At 34.6% G+C, this 24,079-nt stretch overlaps 3 protein-coding genes across 3 annotated transcripts in view; 2 read left to right on the top strand and 1 right to left on the bottom strand.

The window, feature by feature from the left end:
* Positions 1–899: 899 nt before the first annotated feature.
* Positions 900–17,339, top strand: LOC123314100. The gene is made up of 7 exons (XM_044899216.1): positions 900–1,411; positions 3,299–3,696; positions 4,977–5,164; positions 5,263–5,605; positions 14,877–15,269; positions 15,545–15,826; positions 16,957–17,339. The coding sequence occupies exons 1-7, from the start codon at positions 1,050–1,052 to the stop codon at positions 17,178–17,180; spliced, it is 2,190 nt and encodes a 729-aa protein (XP_044755151.1). The 5' UTR covers positions 900–1,049; the 3' UTR covers positions 17,181–17,339.
* A 94-nt stretch (positions 17,340–17,433) lies between these two features.
* Positions 17,434–22,017, top strand: LOC123314099 (pancreatic lipase-related protein 2-like). Its single transcript, XM_044899215.1, has 4 exons — positions 17,434–17,514; positions 18,468–18,827; positions 20,091–20,465; positions 21,797–22,017. Exons 1-4 carry the CDS (start codon positions 17,466–17,468, stop codon positions 22,006–22,008), a joined length of 996 nt encoding a protein of 331 aa, XP_044755150.1. The 5' UTR covers positions 17,434–17,465; the 3' UTR covers positions 22,009–22,017.
* Positions 22,018–22,397: 380 nt separating this feature from the next.
* Positions 22,398–24,079, bottom strand: part of LOC123314180 (serine/threonine-protein phosphatase 6 regulatory ankyrin repeat subunit A) — a 33,087-nt gene continuing 31,405 nt past the window's right edge. The window contains exons 16-17 of the mRNA XM_044899302.1: positions 23,146–23,281; positions 22,398–22,765 (exon numbers count right to left, since the gene is read on the bottom strand). Coding sequence (XP_044755237.1) covers positions 22,398–22,765; positions 23,146–23,281 — 504 coding nt within the window. The remainder of the gene's footprint in view (positions 22,766–23,145; positions 23,282–24,079) is intronic.

Below are 24,079 nucleotides of genomic sequence, written 5' to 3'. Positions count from 1 at the left end.
GTTTGCCGTGACCAGAGCATTTGAATTGACAGGAAAAATGAACGAATTCAGGAGAATAAAGCGCGTTTTTTTTATGACCCTTATACTTTCTAATGTCCTGTACACGTGTTTCACTTTGTGCATGTGTAATTTTTTTGCTGGATACGTGGGATATTGGAATATTAGATATGTCATGAAACAAGGTTGTTTACAAATCAAACGGCGACACGGATCTCATTCATTTATTTTGTTGTTTCATGGGGTGACTTGGAACAATGCCGAATAGATACAAGCGGAACATTGGAAGAAGCAGGAAATATGCCGATTTTCCGCAGGATATTATTATTTACGTTATTTCCACAAAGAATTCACCAAAGAATGAAAGAAATCAAAGTTTCCTTGTTTTGTTTAGTTTTTTACATTTGAGTTGCAGATAGGGGCTTATCATTTAATTTCCTTACCGAATTTCAACTATATAATCACAAATTCAAATTTTTCAAAACTATACACCGTCCCCTATTTCATTTAAGAATTGAAAAATCAATTTTAACTTGTGTCCCAAGCCTCCCAATCGGTGGGTGACTTGGGACAAGTATATTTTATTTTTTTCAAAATTTTATCTGAATTCTGAAGCATGGTATATATCCTAATCAATAGTCTGAGTCATTAAGCATATTTGAACCTCTTTTTCAGATAAAAATAAGTCACCGTTTCGAAAATATGACAAGTTGAATCAAACAATCGTCCCAAGTCACCCGAATCTACGGTATTGGAAAATATACCCCCAAAATCTTTGGAATCTTTGAATGCTTATCTTCTGTAATACTTGTCAGTGGCAGAAAGTACACTAGTCTGTATTTTATCGGCAGAAGAATTGTATATTTCAAATGAATGGATTAGGAATAACAGTCTCTTTGCTTTTAGTCTTGGTGCTATTGCCTATTTTCCAAACTGTAGATAACATTCAAACTTGTTACGTATATAACTTAATTGTTCAGTAAAACAAATACTCAAAAACCGAATAGGAACAATTCCAGATATATCACCCGCTGTCATGTAGACATTGATAAATGTTGAATTTCCTTTCGAGCGAACCAAGAAAATATGAATATCGATGTGAAAATCCGAATAGAATGATCAGAAATAAACTGTTATCGTCATTCTTAATTTTCTTCATCGGTTCTCAGATGTGCGGTGAAACATCCGGTGAGTTTTGGGCGAAAGTATTCATCCGCAATCTGAAGAGAAATTTTCAATTTGAAGGGCAAACAGTGAAGGTACTGCAGCTGTCTAGAACTCTGACGAATCTGATTTCCTCGATTTCTGTTTATGACACCATAAATGATAGCGAGCCAGCAAAATCGGGAAATTCTTCGGATGGCATAGTTATAAAGAAAATTGAAGAGAAAGTGCGTTTTCAACTATTCAATGAGTAAGTACAAAGTTCAAGATCTCTTTGGCTACAAGCACAGTTGAAAAAAGGGAATGATTACATTTGAATCTGTCGAGTGCACTTGGGCAGGATTATGCGAATCTACGTTGCCATGGAGCATATTGATTTTGGCGAGAATTGGAAAAACGGTTCTTGAGTTATCAAAATTTTCCAAAAAAAAAAGTTATGGTTACGCTACAGTTTGTAATTTCGAATCTATCGATATGGAATTTTGCGCGTTGGTTCTTATCTGAATCGCGACAGATCGTATTGAGTTTGGTAAGAATCGATCAAGCTGAAGCTGTTCCTGAGTTTTTTGAAATTAAGTGGAATTTCGACTCCCGTTTTGGAATATTTTTCTCGTCAGCTATGGGGATTTTCAAAACGAATTTAATTATAGAGTAAGATAGAGGAAATGTTCTTTATTGAAGAAAGCGTGATGAAGCCACAAGCTTTATGTAAAACGATTTTTTGGGTGTTTATCCTCAATCAAAAACTCTACATTTCTCAAGAAGATTTCTTCATTTCCGAAGATGCTCAAATTGGTAGATTTCCTTCATTCAGATCAAACTACTGATGTCAATTTTTGGTAACTAGAGTTGGTACCTACTTATGGCATCTATACTCCATTCACATTTATTTTAGCAGTCATGAAAAGTCGTTAATGTCACAACGCCCTTGCCACAACTAATATCAATTTTTATTAAGAAAATGCCGAAAGTGATTGAAAAAAGAGACAGGGTTTCAGGAAGTGCTATTTAGAATTCAGGTCCGCTCATTCAAATAGTTATACCCTGATATTCTAAAATCCACAATACGTCAGACAGTAGCGAACATATTCAATGTAAGAGAATTTATATACCTAATATTTCATCTGAATCTGAACGACTTATATTACAGATGAATATTTCCACAATCAGAAAGATTGTGAATGAAGGGGATGAAAAAGAATTTCCTTCTATTGGGAGATCCAAAAAAGTGGTGACATTTGAGAATTTTATGTTTGAGTGAATTAATGCGAAAAGTTTACTACAGGATTTTCGATGAATGTCAACGTAGAATAAGTTTCCGTAAATTGATTTTTCTATTTTTCATTTGATGACTTATCCTATACATTGTAAATGTCTTAAGGTACCACTAAATACCTAATTATTAATATTATATCAATGTATTAAGATGAACAGCAACAAGTGCGAGCTAGTTGTCCTGTTGATTGTTTATTCATGTGAAATTTTTGTTCAAAGGTGAAGTTCATCTTGACTTGAAACTTCCTTTAATTCCTTTGACTTATATTGATGCAAGATGATTTTTGTTGAAGAATGAAATATTCTTGTAATTATCTGTTAATTCTTTCGGGAGATACCCATATTCCCAACCACTGCATCATATGCATTTCATTTACTGGTTAATATTTTTGAAATCTACAACCGATGTAACGTATTCAAACTTTAGCCAAAGAATATAACGACCATTAACTCTCCTCAAGCTAGTGGATATTATGATATTATACTGATCTCTTGTATTTTTCACGCAAATAACTGGATTTGTTATGATTTCAATTAGTTTGTATAAACTTCAATTATGTTCGTCACATATTTTCTGAAGAGATCCGACATTGGGATAAAATACGAAATAACAGAAACTTTTACGTAGAACGGGCAACATAGCGTTGATTCAAAACCCAAAAATGTTTTGACAAGCGTCATAACCCCACATTTTCGTACTATACAGAGTGAAATGTGTCAAATTTCCATGGCCAACCGAGTGCTAAAATAAAAGTGAACGGAGGATACATGGTAGATTTAAATGAATTGAAGCATCTTCGAGCATTGTTGTTATAGTGGTATTGATTGATTTGAATAATATCACTTCACGTTTGTCCAATAGATTAGTCCCCAATGGAGTTTACATCAGGAACGCCAGAGAAACAAACTCCACAAACTTCCTTGACGATGCTCCGATAAAATTCATAACCCATGGTTGGTTATCAGGAGGAAACGCTGATATGTGTCAAACCATAAAGGACCAATACTTGAGCACTGCAAAAGTCAACGTTGTCATCGTTCATTGGGACTACATCGCTTTGAGTTACTTGTATATTTTTGTGGTTCGGAAATTGAAACTGGTAGCTGCGTATTATGCTGATTTTCTGGAGAGACTGATTGAACTGAAACTTCTAGATCCTGAACAAATTCACTTGATAGGGCACAGCCTTGGGCCCCATTTGTCAGGCCAGGTTGGAAAGAGATTACTGTCTAAAAACATGAAGATTGGGAGGATAACTGGTGAGTTATGATATGACTAAATTGATGGTTGATAACCCTAGCTGACAAGACCAAAAACATTTTTATTTCATTTCATTTCATTTGCTATATCTCGTTGCCGGGAATGAGTCTACAAAGAGACGAAAAAAGGAGATGCGAACAGACTTATAATTTTTCAGGGCTAATTTCGAAGTGAATCTGCTTTTGGTTTCAAAGACAATACGTTGATACGTGTAAAAAACCTAGGATTAACGTGAGAAGGTATATACGGGGATGTATTGATATCTAGTCAGCCTAGACCAGTTCCATACATAAAAAAAATATTGCGTTATCATAGCAACGAACAATAACTCATTAGAAGTGTCAGTGTGAAGTTTGAGGTCAAAAAAGTAAACCAGAGTTATGAAATAAATTAAAATAAAGAAGATGTCCACCGAATTCGTGGAAATCGAAAAATTGGAGTATCGAGCCATCATCAAGTACCTGTATTTGAAAGGGTTAAGAGGTAAGCAGATTTACGAAGATATGCTTAACACCCTTGATGATCAATGTCTTTCGTATGCGACCGTGAAAAATGCGACTGCAAGCTTCAAGAGAGGTAAATTTTCCATTGAAGATGATGACCGATCGGGAAGGCCAGTTTCTGTGTCAGTACCCGAAAATATCGATGCAGTTCATGACATGATTTTACCAGACCGTCGAATTGGGCTACAACGGATATTTGAAGCACTGAATATTTCATACGAACGCGTTCAACTTATAGTTCAAGTCAATTTGGACATGAGAAAAATTGCTGCAAAATGGATCCCCAAATGTTTGAATGTTGACAAAAAGCGTGCAAGGGTAGAAGAGGAGGTATTAAAAGCTGTGGAGGTCTGGTTTGCAGAGCAAGAAGAAACATTATTTTTGGAAAGGTCTAGGGACGTTGCAGGCTCGTTGTAATAAATGTATCCAATTAAGAGGAGAATATATTGAGTAATAAAATATTTTGACATTGAAATTTTGTTTGGTTCTATAGTAAGCTAAGAATTTTTCAATATATCCTCGTAGTTGTGAGGTACATAATCGATTTTCTACTTATCCCAATAGAATTCTGGATACAGCAAATTCGCTTGATTTTTCCAGAGCTCTTAATGGATATTCTCAAAATTTTGACAATGATAAAAAAACTGATATAATATAGAGATACATGAACATGATGGTTTATTCTTCTAAACAAATGGTATTGAAAAATGAAATATCATCTTTTTTCAACCACTTTGTGTTTTATGAGCATGCATACTGATGTGAAATGATTCCAGGATTGGACCCAGCTTTTCCTGGATATCAGAAGGCTTTTGGCTTCGAAAAATTGTCCAGAGAAGATGCTACATTTGTAGATGTTATCCATACGTGTGGTGGAGCACTAGGAATCTTGAATCCTATCGGGCACGTAGATTTTTATCCAAACGGTGGGTCCTATCCAATGCCAGGATGTCATGGCTTCTGGGTAAGTTTCCAAATGGCATATTCCACCTGATTTTTTGAAAAAACCTCTCATTTTTTCCTGTACGTTGGTTATTAAGATTTCTTATGGTATTTTCGCAGTCACAAAAACAATGTAGCCACAGCAGGAGTTGGCAATATTTCGCCGAAAGCATCATCCACCCATTCATTGCAGTTAAATGCGAATCTTTCGGTTCTTTTCGTGATGGAAAATGTTTAAAGGAGTTCGTTGCACTTGAGAGGAATATTTCGACGCGAGCTAGGGGTTCGTACTATTTCAGCACCAGTGATGCTTTTCCGTATACCCTTGGAACTAATGGAACTGTGTACATCCCTTCCGTAGAGGATGATGAAATATCAGTGGGAAGAGAAAAGTCAACGGAGAAAATGTTTTCTTTTGAGCAACAATGTGATTGGAAACATGCGAGAAACAATAAAAATTTCTAAATGGTTTCGAATTTCTTAATTCCTAGTTGAATCTTTATCCGTTTAACTCTCCTCAAAAATATACAGGGCGTAAATGAATAGTTCAGAAAAAACTTCAGACGCGATTTCTTGTCGAAAAATAGTGTGGACCATAATTTTTTTTATGCCCCCTGCTTAGGGACAGCTCCAGGATGGAAATTGAGGAATCATTATGAATGTTTCTCTTAGAAAACAGAAAACTTACAGAAATTGAATTGAGCAGACGATATATGGGAATATGGCAATAAGGACGCAAATTTTGGGAAGGAAGAATTTGGCTCTTTCTAAGAAATGTTTTTTGCAAAAACGATCATCTTAAACCTGAATACGAGGAGTACAATAGATCAATGGGGTGCAAAAAAAAAGAAAACGACCAGTCGAAAAACAGGTCGCTCAAGTCGTGTTAAAAATTCTGAGCAGGCGATTTCATCACCTCCTCATCTCTAACTTACTATATCCTGAAACCTATTCGTTTAATTTTTTTGGGCTCATGTACAATTTTGCCAGGGATGATAGAGTCTTCGGGAAATTAAATCAAAAGCATCCGTAAGGATGGTGCCAGGTTCTTTCTATCATCAGTGAACTCATCCAAGGAATGCATGTTAGTCATTCAATCTATTCATGTGGAACATGAAGATATGCGAATTCGAAATTATTCCATTCCCTGATACACCTATTGAATAATTGAACAAATATACTGCTCCAACAAAATTAAAACACTGTTCGAAAGTTTTAATTTTTTCACAAATTTTTTGAATATGACTTTCAATGTTTACTCACTCATAAAATTCATTATTTTGACCGCCTGTGCATAAATTTCAGGAGAGACTATTTTTAGGATTCGTAGTACAAAATCAGTTCCATCGAAAAATTTAAATGATTTTTGATATTTCACTTTTCATTTTCGAGTTGACTTCGCAGAGCTCTCTAGAGTGCAATTTTCCATTGAATCATCAATTGTTTGATTTTCTAGAATTTTCAAAACAATTTCTATGCTTTCCATATCCTAAAACAGTATAAGAACATCCTGATAATCAGACAAAGTAGCAGATAGTTCATTTTAGGGGGGTGTAACCACTTGCTCATTTTTGACCAAAAAATCGAGATTTTCGAAATCGAGTTTTTGTGCTAGGGTCAAAGCCTAGGCAAAGCTGGTTATATAACCGGAAATCCCAATTGGATCAGACGAATATAACAGGAGATATCGCAGATTGAAAATTGCAATTTTTGAAAAAATGCCATTTCCGAGATGAAAATATAAACGAAGGGAGATAGGCTTCTGAAAATGCTCACAATAGATTCAGCGTCTTCGAAAACCTATATTTTCATACCAAAATTTCAAATATCTGGCCCTGTTTGGGAAAAAATAATTTTTTTGTTTTACCACTTTTCATTTTCGAGTTGACTTCGAAGAGCTCTCTGGAGTGAAATTCTCCATTGAATCATCAACTGGTTGGTTTTATAGAATCTTCAAAACAAATTCCATGCACTCCATATCCTAAGACAATATAAAAACATCAAAATTTTCAGACAGAGTAGCAAATAGGTCATTTTAGGGGGGGTCTAACCCCTTGCTCATTTTTGACCCAAAAAATCGAAATTTTCGAAATCGAGTTTTTGTGCTAGGGTGGAAGCCTAGGCAACGCTGATTACAAAACCGGAAATCCCAATTCGATCAGACGAATATAACAGGAGATATCGCAGATTGAAAATTGCAATTTTTGAAAAAATGCCATTTCTAGGATGAAAATCTAAACGAAGTGAGATAGGCTTCTGAAAATGCTCGCAATAGATTCAGCATGTTCGAAAACCTATATTTCCATACCAAAATTTCAAATATCTGGCCCTGTTTAGGAGAAAATAATCTTTTTTGTTTTACCACTTTTCATTTTCGAGTTGACTTCGAAGAGCTCTCTGGAGTGCAATTCTCCATTGAATCATCAACTGGTTGGTTTTATAGAATCTTCAAAACAAATTCCATGCACTCCATATCCTAAGACAATATAAGAACATCAAAATTTTCAGACAGAGTAGCTTATAGGTCATTTTAGGGGGGTCTAACCCCTTGCTCATTTTTGACCCAAAAAATCGAAATTTTCGAAATCGAGTTTTTATGCTAGGGTGAAAGCCTAGGCAACGCTGATTATAAAACCGGAAATCCCAATTCGATCAGACGAATATAACAGGAGATATCGCAGATTTAAAATTGCAATTTTTGAAAAAATGCCATTTCTGAGATGAAAATCTAAACGAAGAAAGATAGGCTTCTGAAAATGCTCGCAATAGATTCAGCGTGTTCGAAAACCTATATTTCCATAACAAAATTTCAAATATCTGGCCCTGTTTAGGAAAAAATAATTTTTTTTGTTTTACCACTTTTCATTTTCGAGTTGACTTCGAAGAGCTCTCTGGATTGCAATTCTCCATTGAATCATCAACTGGTTGGTTTTATAGAATCTTCAAAACAAATTCCATGCACTCCATATCCTAAGACAATATAAGAACATCAAAATTTTCAGACAGAGTAGCTTATAGGTCATTTTAGGGGGGTCTAACCCCTTGCTCATTTTTGACCCAAAAAAATCGAAATTTTCGGGATCGAGTTTTTGTGCTAGGGTGGAAACCTAGGCAACGCTGATTAAAACACCGGAAATCTCAATTCGATCAGACGAATATATCAGGAGATATCGCAGATTGAAAATTGCAATTTTTGAAAAAATGCCATTTCTAGGATGAAAATCTAAACGAAGGGAGATAGGCTTCTGAAAATGCTCGCAATAGATGCAGCGTGTTCGAAAACCTATATTTCCATACCAAAATTTCAAATATCTGGCCCTGTTTAGGAGAAAATAATTTTTTTTTTTTACCACTTTTCATTTTCGAGTTGATTTCGAAGAGCTCTCTGGAGTGCAATTCTCCATTGAATCATCAACTGGTTGGTTTTATAGAATCTTCAAAACAAATTCCATGCACTCCATATCCTAAGACAATATAAGAACATCAAAATTTTCAGACAAAGTAGCAAATAGGTCATTTTAGGGGGGTCTAACCCCTTGCTCATTTTTGACCCAAAAAATCGAAATTTTCGAAATCGAGTTTTTGTGCTAGGGTGGAAGCCTAGGCAACGCTGATTATAAAACCGGAAATCCCAATTCGATCAGACGAATATAACAGGAGATATCGCAGATTGAAAATTGCAATTTTTGAAAAAATGCCATTTCTAGGATGAAAATCTAAACGAAGTGAGATAGGCTTCTGAAAATGCTCGCAATAGGTTTAGCATGTTCGAAAACCTATATTTCCCTACCAAAATTTCAAATATCTGGCCCTGTTAAGAAGAAAATAATTTTTTTTGTTTTACCACTTTTCATTTTCGAGTTGACTTCGAAGAGCTCTCTGGAGTGCAATTCTCCATTGAATCATCAACTGGTTGGTTTTATAGAATCTTCAAAACAAATTCCATGCACTCCATATCCTAAGACAATATAAGAACATCAAAATTTTCAGACAGAGTAGCTTATAGGTCATTTTAGGGGGGTCTAACCCCTTGCTCATTTTTGACCCAAAAAATCGAAATTTTCGGGATCGAGTTTTTGTGCTAGGGTGGAAACCTAGGCAACGCTGATTAAAAAACCGGAAATCTCAATTCGATCAGACGAATATATCAGGAGATATCGCAGATTGAAAATTGCAATTTTTGAAAAAATGCCATTTCTAAGATGAAAATCTAAACGAAGGGAGATAGGCTTCTGAAAATGCTCGCAATAGATTCAGCGTGTTCGAATACCTATATTTCCATACTAAAATTTCAAATATCTGGCCCTGTTTAGGAGAAAATAATTTTTCTTGTTTTACCACTTTTCATTTTCGAGTTGACTTCGAAGAGCTCTCTGGAGTGCAATTCTCTATTGAATCATCAACTGGTTGGTTTTATAGAATCTTCAAAACAAAATCTATGCACTCCATATCCTGAGACAATATAAGAACATCCTAATTTTCAGACAGAGTAGCAAATAGGTCATTTTAGGGGGGTCTAACCCCTTGCTCATTTTTGACCCAAAAAATCGAAATTTTCGAAATCGAGTTTTTGTGCTAGGGTGGAAGCCTAGGCAACGCTGATTATAAAACCGGAAATCCCAATTCGATCAGACGAATATAACAGGAGATATCGCAGATTGAAAATTGCAATTTTTGAAAAAATGCCATTTCTAAGATGAAAATCTAAACGAAGGGAGATAGGCTTCTGAAAATGCTCGCAATAGATTCAGCGTGTTCGAAAACCTATATTTCCCTACCAAAATTTCAAATATCTGGCCCTGTTTAGGAGAAAATAATTTTTTTTGTTTTACCACTTTTCATTTTCGAGTTGACTTCGAAAAGCTCTCTGGAGTGCAATTCTCCATTGAATCATCAACTGGTTGGTTTTATAGAATCTTCAAAACAAATTCCATGCACTCCATATTCTAAGACAATATAAGAACATCAAAATTTTCAGACAGTGTAGCTTATAGGTCATTTTAGGGGGGTCTAACCCCTTGCTCATTTTTGACCCAAAAAATCGAAATTTTCGGGATCGAGTTTTTGTGCTAGGGTGGAAACCTAGGCAACGCTGATTAAAAAACCGGAAATCTCAATTCGATCAGACGAATATATCAGGAGATATCGCAGATTGAAAATTGCAATTTTTGAAAAAATGCCATTTCTAAGATGAAAATCTAAACGAAGGGAGATAGGCTTCTGAAAATGCTCGCAATAGATTCAGCGTGTTCGAAAACCTATGTTTCCATACTAAAATTTCAAATATCTGGCCCTGTTTAGGAGAAAATAATTTTTCTTGTTTTACCACTTTTCATTTTCGAGTTGACTTCGAAGAGCTCTCTGGAGTGCAATTCTCCATTGAATCATCAACTGGTTGGTTTTATAGAATCTTCAAAACAAATTCTATGCACTCCATATCCTGAGACAATATAAGAACATCCTAATTTTCAGATAGAGTAGCTTATAGGTCATTTTAGGGGGGTCTAACCCCTGGCTCATTTTTGACCCAAAAAATCGAAATTTTCGAAATCGAGTTTTTGTGCTAGGGTGGAAACCTAGGCAACGCTGATTATAAAACCGGAAATCCCAATTCGATCAGACGAATATAACAGGAGATATCGCAGATTGAAAATTGCAATTTTTGAAAAAATGCCATTTCTAGGATGAAAATCTAAACGAAGTGAGATAGGCTTCTGAAAATGCTCGCAATAGGTTCAGCATGTTCGAAAACCTATATTTCCCTACCAAAATTTCAAATATCTGGCCCTGTTTAGGAGAAAATGATTTTTTTTGTTTTACCACTTTTCATTTTCGAGTTGACTTCGAAGAGCTCTCTGGAGTGCAATTCTCCATTGAATCATCAACTGGTTGGTTTTATAGAATCTTCAAAACAAATTCCATGCACTCCATATCCTAAGACAATATAAGAACATCAAAATTTTCAGACAGAGTAGCTTATAGGTCATTTTAGGGGGGTCTAACCCCTTGCTCATTTTTGACCCAAAAAATCGAAATTTTCGGAATCGAGTTTTTGTGCTAGGGTGGAAACCTAGGCAACGCTGATTGAAAAACCGGAAATCTCAATTCGATCAGACGAATATATCAGGAGATATCGCAGATTGAAAATTGCAATTTTTGAAAAAATGCCATTTCTAAGATGAAAATCTAAACGAAGGGAGATAGGCTTCTGAAAATGCTCGCAATAGATTCAGCGTGTTCGAAAACCTATATTTCCATACTAAAATTTCAAATATCTGGCCCTGTTTAGGAGAAAATAATTTTTCTTGTTTTACCACTTTTCATTTTCGAGTTGACTTCGAAGAGCTCTCTGGAGTGCAATTCTCCATTGAATCATCAACTGGTTGGTTTTATAGAATCTTCAAAACAAATTCTATGCACTCCATATCCTGAGACAATATAAGAACATCCTAATTTTCAGACAGAGTAGCAAATAGGTCATTTTAGGGGGGTCTAACCCCTTGCTCATTTTTGACCCAAAAAATCGAAATTTTCGAAATCGAGTTTTTGTGCTAGGGTGGAAGCCTAGGCAACGCTGATTATAAAACCGGAAATCCCAATTCGATCAGACGAATATAACAGGAGATATCGCAGATTGAAAATTGCAATTTTTGAAAAAATGCCATTTCTAAGATGAAAATCTAAACGAAGGGAGATAGGCTTCTGAAAATGCTCGCAATAGATTCAGCGTGTTCGAAAACCTATATTTCCCTACCAAAATTTCAAATATCTGGCCCTGTTTAGGAGAAAATAATTTTTTTTGTTTTACCACTTTTCATTTTCGAGTTGACTTCGAAAAGCTCTCTGGAGTGCAATTCTCCATTGAATCATCAACTGGTTGGTTTTATAGAATCTTCAAAACAAATTCCATGCACTCCATATCCTAAGACAATATAAGAACATCAAAATTTTCAGACAGTGTAGCTTATAGGTCATTTTAGGGGGGTCAACCCCTTGCTCATTTTTGACCCAAAAAATCGAAATTTTCGGGATCGAGTTTTTGTGCTAGGGTGGAAACCTAGGCAACGCTGATTAAAAAACCGGAAATCTCAATTCGATCAGACGAATATATCAGGAGATATCGCAGATTGAAAATTGCAATTTTTGAAAAAATGCCATTTCTAAGATGAAAATCTAAACGAAGGGAGATAGGCTTCTGAAAATGCTCGCAATAGATTCAGCGTGTTCGAAAACCTATATTTCCATACTAAAATTTCAAATATCTGGCCCTGTTTAGGAGAAAATAATTTTTCTTGTTTTACCACTTTTCATTTTCGAGTTGACTTCGAAGAGCTCTCTGGAGTGCAATTCTCCATTGAATCATCAACTGGTTGGTTTTATAGAATCTTCAAAACAAATTCTATGCACTCCATATCCTGAGACAATATAAGAACATCCTAATTTTCAGATAGAGTAGCTTATAGGTCATTTTAGGGGGGTCTAACCCCTTGCTCATTTTTGACCCAAAAAATCGAAATTTTCGAAATCGAGTTTTTGTGCTAGGGTGGAAACCTAGGCAACGCTGATTATAAAACCGGAAATCCCAATTCGATCAGACGAATATAACAGGAGATATCGCAGATTGAAAATTGCAATTTTTGAAAAAATGCCATTTCTAGGATGAAAATCTAAACGAAGTGAGATAGGCTTCTGAAAATGCTCGCAATAGGTTCAGCATGTTCGAAAACCTATATTTCCCTACCAAAATTTCAAATATCTGGCCCTGTTTAGGAGAAAATGATTTTTTTTGTTTTACCACTTTTCATTTTCGAGTTGACTTCGAAGAGCTCTCTGGAGTGCAATTCTCCATTGAATCATCAACTGGTTGGTTTTATAGAATCTTCAAAACAAATTCCATGCACTCCATATCCTAAGACAATATAAGAACATCAAAATTTTCAGACAGAGTAGCTTATAGGTCATTTTAGGGGGGTCTAACCCCTTGCTCATTTTTGACCCAAAAAATCGAAATTTTCGGAATCGAGTTTTTGTGCTAGGGTGGAAACCTAGGCAACGCTGATTGAAAAACCGGAAATCTCAATTCGATCAGACGAATATATCAGGAGATATCGCAGATTGAAAATTGCAATTTTTGAAAAAATGCCATTTCTAAGATGAAAATCTAAACGAAGGGAGATAGGCTTCTGAAAATGCTCGCAATAGATTCAGCGTGTTCGAAAACCTATATTTCCATACTAAAATTTCAAATATCTGGCCCTGTTTAGGAGAAAATAATTTTTCTTGTTTTACCACTTTTCATTTTCGAGTTGACTTCGAAGAGCTCTCTGGAGTGCAATTCTCCATTGAATCATCAACTGGTTGGTTTTATAGAATCTTCAAAACAAATTCTATGCACTCCATATCCTGAGACAATATAAGAACATCCTAATTTTCAGATAGAGTAGCAAATAGGTCATTTTAGGGGGGTCTAACCCCTTGCTCATTTTTGACCCAAAAAATCGAAATTTTCGAAATCGAGTTTTTGTGCTAGGGTGGAAGCCTAGGCAACGCTGATTATAAAACCGGAAATCCCAATTCGTTCAGACGAATATAACAGGAGATATCGCAGATTGAAAATTGCAATTTTTGAAAAAATGCCATTTCTAAGATGAAAATCTAAACGAAGGGAGATAGGCTTCTGAAAATGCTCGCAACAGCGTGTTCGAAAACCTATATTTCCATACGAAAATTTCAAATATCTGGCCCAGATTTCAGATTTTGGATCAAAGTTGAATGTAAGGAGATAAACCAAGACAAGAACTTGCCTGAAACTGAAAAAGTTATAAAACGTATAGCAAAAACCATTAAGATATTATGTATAAGAGACAAAACATTTGATTTATTATAAATGAACATTTGGTGGACAAAAATCGACCAATTTGAAACGGACACAAAGTTTCGGAACTTTAACTTTGTGGAGTAGTATATTCACGTGGTAATATTCGTGTTCATTCTCCTCAGATGCACTCCGTTATCGAAACGTTTTGATTCAAATATAGCTCTTGCAATTTTGCTAACAATTTATCTTCCCAACACCGTTCAAGACCAATCATTTATACAAATCTAATTAGAATATTTCGATATCTGTATGGGTATTTTGTGAAAAAAATAATTTCCGATCATGTGTTCATCTTGTGATGATCACGATGATGAACAATTAACTTATTTCCCTAATCAGCCGGAAGAATTTCCACTAGCAGGAGACTCCAAAATTTGTTATTGTGGATGAATAATCACAAGATTCTCATAATTGGGAATCTGATCTTTAGTTTGATATTATTCTTTTCCTATCTAATGTAACGTTTGAGTCGCAGTTTTGCACTCAATTGTGGAAGAGCTCTAGTGATATCATGAATACAAGTGAGTTCAGAAAAAATACTATAAACAGTACACCTTGCCAATCATTATTTCTTGTTTGAAATTTACAGTTTTTTCAATTCAAGGTTATAAATAATTAGGTATTCTTTATATTTGAGGATTCAAAAAAAAATGTAGGCAATTTGATATAACTCTTGGTTCTCAAGAGCTCAAACTACTTCTGTAAACATACTAACTTGATGATGATAAGTTCTCAAATACTCAAGATTTTCTCTAAAACGGCGCATCCGATAGAAAAGAGGAATAAGTAACTTTTTGGGTGTAGACTGCGGGTTTTTTGAAATTCGTAAAAATTATCGATGGGTCATAATTTTCAGATTATACCAAGGAAGTTATTCAGGCAGCACCCCCTATCAATTTTTCCTTGGCCAACATTTCGAAGTCTGACGTTTCTTTCAACCTTCATCAAGACAACAACATCGTTGGAATACCAGTAAATGAGCAAAATATTGCAAGTTCCATTCATAAACCCGAACTACCTGCTATAGTTTTGATTCACGGGTGGTCGCAGTACATCACCAATCCTTGGTACGAGAATTTTATTAGGAAATACTTTGAATTGGAAGCGTGCAATGTAATTTGTGTGTATTGGTCTCCTGCTTCATCTAAAAGTTTCCTAGTTTCCTCTGCTAACACCAAATCGGTAGGAAAATATGTTGCTGATTTTTTGGTGGCTTCTACTATACCAACTGGAAATATACATATCATAAGTGAGTATATTATTCCAATTTTATATTCATAGAGATTTTAGGTTTTATTTTAATATCAATTTTCTTACACTGCTACCAGTGCTACCAGTTTTTTGAAGGTCAACTTTCGACCTTCGTATATCCCAGAAAAATTATCGCAGATCTAAATCTGATACATATTCTGAAAGAGCAGCTTACATTTCATAGAGCTCGGTGCTAGGTGCTACCGTTTGGTCTTAATAAATTTCAAATGAAAAAAAAATTTTTTTTTCATCTTTTTCCATTTTGTTTTGCAGGTCATTCGCTGGGAGCTCATGTGGCAGGCTTTGCAGGAAAAATGTTGATCAAGCAGGGCAAAGGCCGATTTAGGAGGATAACAGGCCTGGATCCAGCAGCCCCTACAATAGATAACAAATTCGTCTCAGAAGCTTTCAGGCTATCATCAGGGGATGCTGATTTTGTTGACGTGTACCACACAGATGCTGGGTTTTTCGGATTCACGAAACCCATTGGTCATGTCGATTTTTATCCGAATTATGGAAGGGAACAACCTGGATGTCCCATCCACAAAATCGATGGTAACCTCATTTTCTCATATTCTAGAATATTTTTGAAACTTCTGAAAAGAGGATGTTAGTCATCTGGCTTTTATCATTATTATGTTGTTTTCAGTCTTTGAAATTAAAAAATAATCGTAACTGATACATAAAGATGCTGACGAAACACGTGATTCCAATGGTAAATTTTTTTAGCAAAAACAAGAAAGGTCACTCAAAAGGTTCTTGTGCAGCATTGTTTTCATTCACTTAAACCGAATTTGCCATTCAACAGTTTCTAACGGTATATTTAACCCTTGAATTTTATGAGATGAAGGATGAAAATTAACGTCTATAATATTTTTCATCCGAAGTTTTAAAAGCGAATAAGAAATTTTTAAATAAAATATAAAGCAAATGAACAATTCAAATTCATCACCTTGAGTTTTGATATCCTTGGGCTGATAGTCTGACCCTAGGTATATACATGGTGTAAGTGAATAGTTGCGAGAATATTTAAGGGTTGACTTCTTGTCAGAAAATAGTGTGATTGTTTCATATAACCTCTGCTTAGGTACTGTTTTGGAGAATTTTAATGGACTGTAAATATGAGCGAAGAAAAAAAAGGTGGAAACTGCTGGATTTCAACTTACCAAATCCTAAACCTTTGACTTTGTTAAGTCGGTGTACCCTTCGTAAACCACATGATAAAGGTTGGGCTGCAGGGTAAAAATAGATTGAAAGGCTTCACCAAGCATCCTCTACTCCATTTTGGTTCTTGTCTTCCACACAAAAACAGAAGAGACTAGCGGCACTAGTTTTGATATAGCGGGTGTTTCTATTCTAATATTAGCGGAAATTTTTTGAATTTAGCGGAATTTCAAGAACAGGTTCAGAACACAACGCAGTCTTGTGAAGATGATATCGACAGATGTTCATTTTATGTAATGACTCAGAGGAAAAATGAGAAAATAAGCGTAGACAGGTACATTTCCTGAAGGTTGCTCCTGTAACGCAATTTTTAATTTTATTCTCAGAAACCAAAAAACTGACAGAAATAAAAGCGAACAGACTTTCTAAGAGAGCCAGGAGTCAATAAAGAATAAATGTTTTATGGCGTTCTGCTTGTCACCAAATTGGTCTATCAAGTTTCATATTCTTGATCTTCACAGAATCTGCTCATCACTTACGTGCCATAAGCTATTTCGAAGAAACCATAAACTGTCCAGATTATAAGGCCTATCCAGCCAACATAAGTCTGAATGGATACGAGTACCAGCTAGATGTGAATTTTCAGGGAGAAAGAGTGGTGATTGGTGAACACGTCTCGTCAAAAACAAGAGGAATTTTTTACTTCAAAACAAACGATAAATCACCATTCCTCATAAAGAATTAATGGATTGATCTCCATCCGAGCCATTCCGAATTTATTTAAGGTCACAAAAGATTATGTATGTTGACATTGTTAGCCAAATGAAAATGTATTTGGCAAAAATATATTATGTGTAATTTGAGACGATTATTTAAAATGCGAAAATATACGGTATAATGATGATTATAGTAATTTTATTTTATAATTTCCAATAGAGTTTGGGATTTATCTGTCTGGATCATGATATAGGACATTAGATCCAATGATTTAACAGAGACACGATTTGATCGTTGGTTTTTATAGAAGAATATGAGAGAATATTCGAATTTTTGCATAATTTTATCCAGCTTCATCGCAGGTAAGGCCCTTTTTTCAAAATATCTACAACAATTACAGGTATATTTCAGAAATGGTCAATTTATTTCCAAAAAATTTGTACTTAGAGTAAGTCCACTCTATTCCAGAAAACATCAAAATAATGTAATTTAGAATAGTCAATTTATTCAATTCAGAAATGGCCATTTGAGATGACATTTATTTCAGAAAGAGTCAATTCCAATTCAAATAATGAAATTTTTCAAATAATATCCATAGTTTTTTTTTAAATAAATGTGACTAATCAATGAATTACAATTATATTGACCTTTTCTTCAATAAATGTGATCAAGCTGAATTTCAAATGATCATTTTTTAAATTATATTGACTTATCCGAATTTCAATCTATTATTTTTGAATAACACTTGGAAATAGCGTAGAATATTTTTAATGGAGAAAGTACTTTGTGAATTTCTCATGATATCAAATCATTCACTATTTTTTACTAGAGAGGTTTTTTTGAATAATTCATTAATTTCAGTTATTGATTCAGTAAGTGTGTGTTTAGTGTAGTCAGACATTTTTCTCAATAGTGTTGAGAAAATAGGTATGGAATGGACAGAAATATTATGGAATGAATGTTATCACAGTTTGAATAGTTTTACATATTTGTAGTTTATTTAACAATCCATATAATTGCAATTAATTGTTCTCCATTTGTTTTTTATTCTTATTCGAAAAAAAATTTTCACAAATTAAAATTGAAAGACAAAATAGAATCAGTATAAGCACCGAACTGTCTTATGCCTTATGCTCTTTGCACCACCGTTCAAATAGTTGCCACGTTGCCAGAACTATCGATTGAAATCAGGCAGTTTGATTTGATTGAAAGTTGGAAGGGAACTCTATTCAAAGAATTAATTATTAAATATTTCAAATTAAAAAGTGTCCTTACCTATAGTATCTCAATTTTTTTTAAATCTTTTTATAATCAGTTGTCGTTTATACCCAAGACGTTTACAATATGAGTGGAGTACAATTAATCCAATTACTTGGGGAGGTCATACAAGTTAGGGAAGGAGATGTAAGAGACGCAGATGTAAGCTTTTATTTATCAACAAGAAAAAACTCGAAAGCACCAAAACTGATCGAGAGGGAAAACAATAAGGAAATAGACGTGAGAAAACCCACGAAATTCATCATACATGGGTGGATCGAAAATTACAAAGTTGGTTGGTATGAAGATATGAAAAATGAATTATTGAAATACGAAGATGTCAACGTCATATATGTGGATTGGGAAAGAGTCGCGAAATCTTATTACATTTCATCTGCGAAAAATACGAAGTTAGTAGGTGAGTAAAGACATAAAACATATACTGCATTCACTTTTATTTTAGCACTCGGTTGGCCATGGAAATTTGACACATTTCACTCTGTATAGTACGAAAATGTGGGGTTTTGACGCTTGTCAAAACATTTTTGGGTTTTAAATCAACGCTATGTTGCCCGCTTTACTTAAAAGTTTCTGTTATTACGTATTTTATCGCAATGTTGAATCTCTTCGGACGAACATAATTGAAGTTTATACAAACTGATTGAAAGCATACCAAATCCAGTTCTTTATATGGAAAATACAAGAGATCAGTATAATATCATAATATGCACTAGCTTGAGGAGAGTTAATGTTCGTTATCTTCTTTGGCTAAAGTTTGAATACGTTAAATCAGTTGTAGATTTCAAAAATATTAACCCGAAGATGAAATGCATATGATGCAGTGGTTGGGAATGGGTACCTTCCGAAGGAATTAACAGATAATTACTAGAATGTTAAATTCTTCAACAAAAATCATCTTGCATCAATATCGGTAAAAGGAATTAAAGGAAGTTTCAAGTCAAGATGAACTTCACCTTTGAACAAAAATTTCACATGAATGAACAATTAACAGGACAACTGGCGCGTATTTGTGGCTGTTCATCTTAATATATTGATATAATAATAATAATTAGGTATTTATTGGTACCTTAAGACATTTACAATGTATAGGACAAGTCAAATGAAAAATAGAAAAATCAATTTTCGGGAACTTATTCTACGATGACATTCATCGAAAGTCCTGTAGTAAACTTTTCGCATTAATCCACTCAAACATAAAATTCTCAAATGCTATCACTTTTTTGGGTCTCCCAATAGAAGAAAATTCTTTGTCATCCTCTTCATTCACAATCTTTCTGATTGTGAAAATATTCAGCTGAAATATAAGTCGTTTGGATTCAGATGAAACATTATATAAATTTTTTTATATTGAATATGTTCGCTACCGTCTGACGTATTGTGGATTTTAGAATATCAGGGTATAACTATTTGAATGAGCGGACCTGAATTCTAAATAGCACTTCCTGAATCCATGTCCATCACTATCGGCATTTTCGAAATAAAAATTGATATTAGTTGTGGCAACGGCGTTATGACATTTACGACATTTCATGAGTGCTGACCTTACTCCGTTTTAGTTACAAAAACTTGAAAAAATTATTTCATGGCCAACCGACTGCTAAAATAAATGTGAATGAAGTATAGAGTCGTAGATTTTATTATAGTGGAAATACAATTGCAGGAGATCTCATCGGCCGTTTCACGGTGGAAAATAGATTTCCACCAGAGAATGTCCATCTCATCGGCCATTCTCTGGGATCACATGTAGCAGGATTCGCCTCTAAATATTTCAAAAGGTCTACAGGTTCGCGGATCAAAAGAATTAGTGCGTTAGATGCTGCAGGTCCATACTTCAGACTTCCCGATATCAGTGAGAACGAAAAACTGAGCAGAGATGATGCAGAAATTGTGGATGCAATGCACACCGATGCCAGGTTCTTAGGAATGGAAAGTCCTGTTGGAACTCTAGATATTTACGTTAATGGCGGAAGTAGGAGACAACCAGGTTGTAACGATGGAGGTTTGAGTTTGGAACTGCACGAGGTACTGAAAAACAGTAAGTTGAATCGTTGAAGTTCTATTTTGAGATTTTTCTTCTACTCGAACTCCTGTTGTTCAGCTGTTATTAGCTGTGTTTCAAGCTATATCTTCCTTTGGTGCAAGCATTTCATGAATACAGGAGTAAAATTGCATGAGACAAAAACTGGTCCTAAAACATTGAATTTTTTAAGAACTATAGGCCGTACTGAGCCCAGGGGATGTGAATAATAGGAACTATTCTCATTTTTTGTTGGTTAAATTGAAAAGATTATAATTTTTCGATATTTCAATAGTCACTTATTATACAGGGTGTCTGTAAACAATTGCGAAGGACATAGGGAGATGATTTCTTGATGAAAATAGGCAAGGGTTGTCCTATAAATTTTTATCGAAATCGACCTCCCCTCCAAGATACAGATTTTGGAGGGCGATGACGAGTTGACACTTTTAAAATTTTTTTTTACGGGTTTTAAAAAACACTGAGTCATAAAGCTATACATAATATGAGGCACTAAATAGATGTTACTCAAACATTTTTTTTAGATTTCTTAATTTGATTATTAGAGATTGACAATAACAACATGTATTTTAGCGGGAGGTAGTCTTTTTATGAAACACTTATACGTTGAAATGGAATGAATAGTGATCAGAACTACTTGTAAGTTTTTATTTATTCCGAGAAAAGTATCTACTGCATCGAAATTTGGCAAGTGAATTTTTTTTCTCTAGAATTGAATGGGAAACCATAAGAGAATTTTATTTTTCGAAAATCTATGCCACGAAAACAATTTTTGAAAGAAAATCATAAGGGGTTGTTATTTTCAACCCCTAATAATGAAGTTATGAGATCTGAAAAATTTGTGTGAGTAACATCTACTTAGTGCATCATATTATGTATAGTCTTATGACTCATTGTTTTAAACCGTAAAAAAAAATAAGAACTGTCTCTCTAACTCCTTCGCATTTGTTTGCAGACACCCTGTATAAAGTGTTAGCCTTGTTTGTGGCGTACTATACTACGATTATCAAAATATTATGAGAATATTTCAAAATGTGCCACTATTTTCATAATTTTTCATACCGTTTTTCTTGAAAATTTGGGTTTTGAGACCAGAGGAATCTTTTTTTTTTGAAAAACACTCCAATGTGCTACATACTGCTAAATACTTCACTGCACTTGCCCATTGATGGTTTTCATGAAGGAAAACGTTCTTCTATGACTTGGACTTGAGCGTTTTATTAATTATTGTTCAAATGATTAGTTTTACACATTAGGGAGGTATCATAGTTTCAACTTTTGACTAAAGTTATTCCGCAAATGGAATTTAGCTCAATATTTTCTTTCAGATCTATGCAGTCATGCGAGAAGTCATCAATATTTCATCCAGTCAATAAACAATGCTGACATAGTCTGTAAAAAATGCAGTTCTTATGAGGGCCTCAAGAATAACGATTGTAGTGAAAGTGATGTATATAGGATAGTCCATCAGAATATTACCAGCGATATGAAAGGGATATGTGCTGCATTTACTAGTACTTCACCTCCATACTTCGTTTGAGGGACTCACAGGGAGAAAAATGGAAAAAAACATTCTGAACAAAAATATATTCACCATCAAGTGAATTCAGTCTATAATTGTTAATCTACAAAGTTATTGTTTTCCTATTAAAATGTACAAAATCTCGATATCAATATTAAATTTGAGAAATCTACTTGTATAATAAACTTGCTTTTCAGAATGATTATCAACAATAAAGAATGATCATTTACATCAACCTCTCATTTTCCCTGCATCCATATATAATTTCTTTGGGAACGGCATGAAAACGGAAGAGCAGCTGATTAAATTCAGCCATCTTTCCAAAAATTTGCCCCAATAGTTTCTCTTCAATCGAGTTATTCGACTGGAGAATCAAAATACTGCATTTCACGAAACCGAGTTTCTTCTCATGTCTGCCCTGAAGGACCCACATTATTCGCTATAATAACTTCGTTATCACTATCTTCTTCATCTTCATTCTCGCTCGTATGTTCTTTGACTTCGTCTATGTGACCAACGAGAGCCCTGTACCTCTTGGCGATCGCTTCCCAATCGGTGACATGTTCTATTCGGGTTGTGGTGACGTTAAGACTCAACTGAGAGCCGAATGGACTCATATGAGCAACAGAGAGGGCCACAGATTCCTTAGGAGCAACTTGACCCTTCTTGACTTTGGACAGCCATTTGGCACCGGCTTTGGAACGGGGACTCATGTGTTGAGGTTTCTTGAACGAATCCATCAAGTGTACGAGACTTTGCCGCTTCTGTCTTCTCACTAAAACAAGAAAATTATGCATGTATCTTTTCTACAGAAGACAACAGGTCTTTCAGCAGTACAACGTTTAGAGTAAGATGCGCCTCTTTCTCTAAAATTGCTTATCCACAAGAGAGAACCAGTTTATTTGGCAGATATGGATTCAATTGTTCGAATTCCATACTTTAATTATTGAATTCTTTTTGCTCTGTACGAATTGAAGAAAATAAAAAGAAATAAAAAATTATAAAAATGAAAAAAATAAAGAAAAAATAATAAAAAAAAATAATTATTTTTCAAACCAGCGCTCAAAGTGAATAATTTTCTGAGACATTTATCGAAGAAAAGAACTCAAAAGTTTGGGAAGAGAACCATGGGTTGATCGTATATGTGATGCTTACTTCGCTGCTTGCATATATCCACTAGGTAGAACAGCCATGTAGTGATGAGATTTATAGGACTAGGAGCAGTGGTAGTTCTGTGCATTGAACGGATCAATTTGCTCAGTCCAAATTTCCATTCAATATCGGATTGAGCCTATAAATATTCAGTAGGTTGAGTAATTAATCATAAATCATTTATCATCAAATAACACAATACCTGACAATCAAGGACATTGGTTCATAGGCTGATGAAGAGATCCGTGTCAGAAGCAATTGTTCTGTATAATTAATAAAAAGGTATAGTTCAACAATCTGTCATCTTCCGATTTTCTACTAAATCCTCCAATAAGGAATTTTGCATTTTCTTTGAAAGACGGATTTAAACAATCTACTTTTGATTTCTACATGAAAACCAGAAAAAAATTGACGATTTCTGTCTGTGAGGAAATTTTAGATTACTGATTTGAATTCAGCGTTATCAGGTATTTTTTTTTTCATCAGCCTGTGAATAGCCAGGAACAAATCTACTGCAACAATTCAAATAACATTTCCTGGATGCATGCAATTATTTTTAACCATTCATTGTGCTAAAGTGTGCTTATATTGTTTCCATTTGTATCAGGAATTGTAATGTTTAATAGTGTTCAAGAGTCAATTGTCATGTAAAGAAAATTGAATTTTGGAGAACAATGTCAAACCTTCACACAAGTGTTAAGACATTTTTCCACCTAGGGTATTAATTGGAAAACATGAATAAATTGTGTGAAACTTTTATGAAGGTGGAGATGTTTGCTTTCGTTTGAAATGAAAACCAATTGTGATGACTTAACTAATCTAAAATTACCCTTCTATCAATTCTCTTCAACTGTCCTGAAACTTGGAAACGAAAATATATAAAAGAAACATTTTTGAGGAGGAGAGAAAAAGGACTCCATAAGATCATCAAGATACC

This window comes from Coccinella septempunctata, chromosome 5 (assembly GCF_907165205.1).
Source record: "Coccinella septempunctata chromosome 5, icCocSept1.1, whole genome shotgun sequence".
Classification (NCBI taxonomy): Eukaryota; Metazoa; Arthropoda; class Insecta; order Coleoptera; family Coccinellidae; genus Coccinella; species Coccinella septempunctata.
The sequence above is the reverse complement of the archived record's forward strand: the minus strand, read 5'-3'. Positions and strand labels throughout refer to the sequence as shown.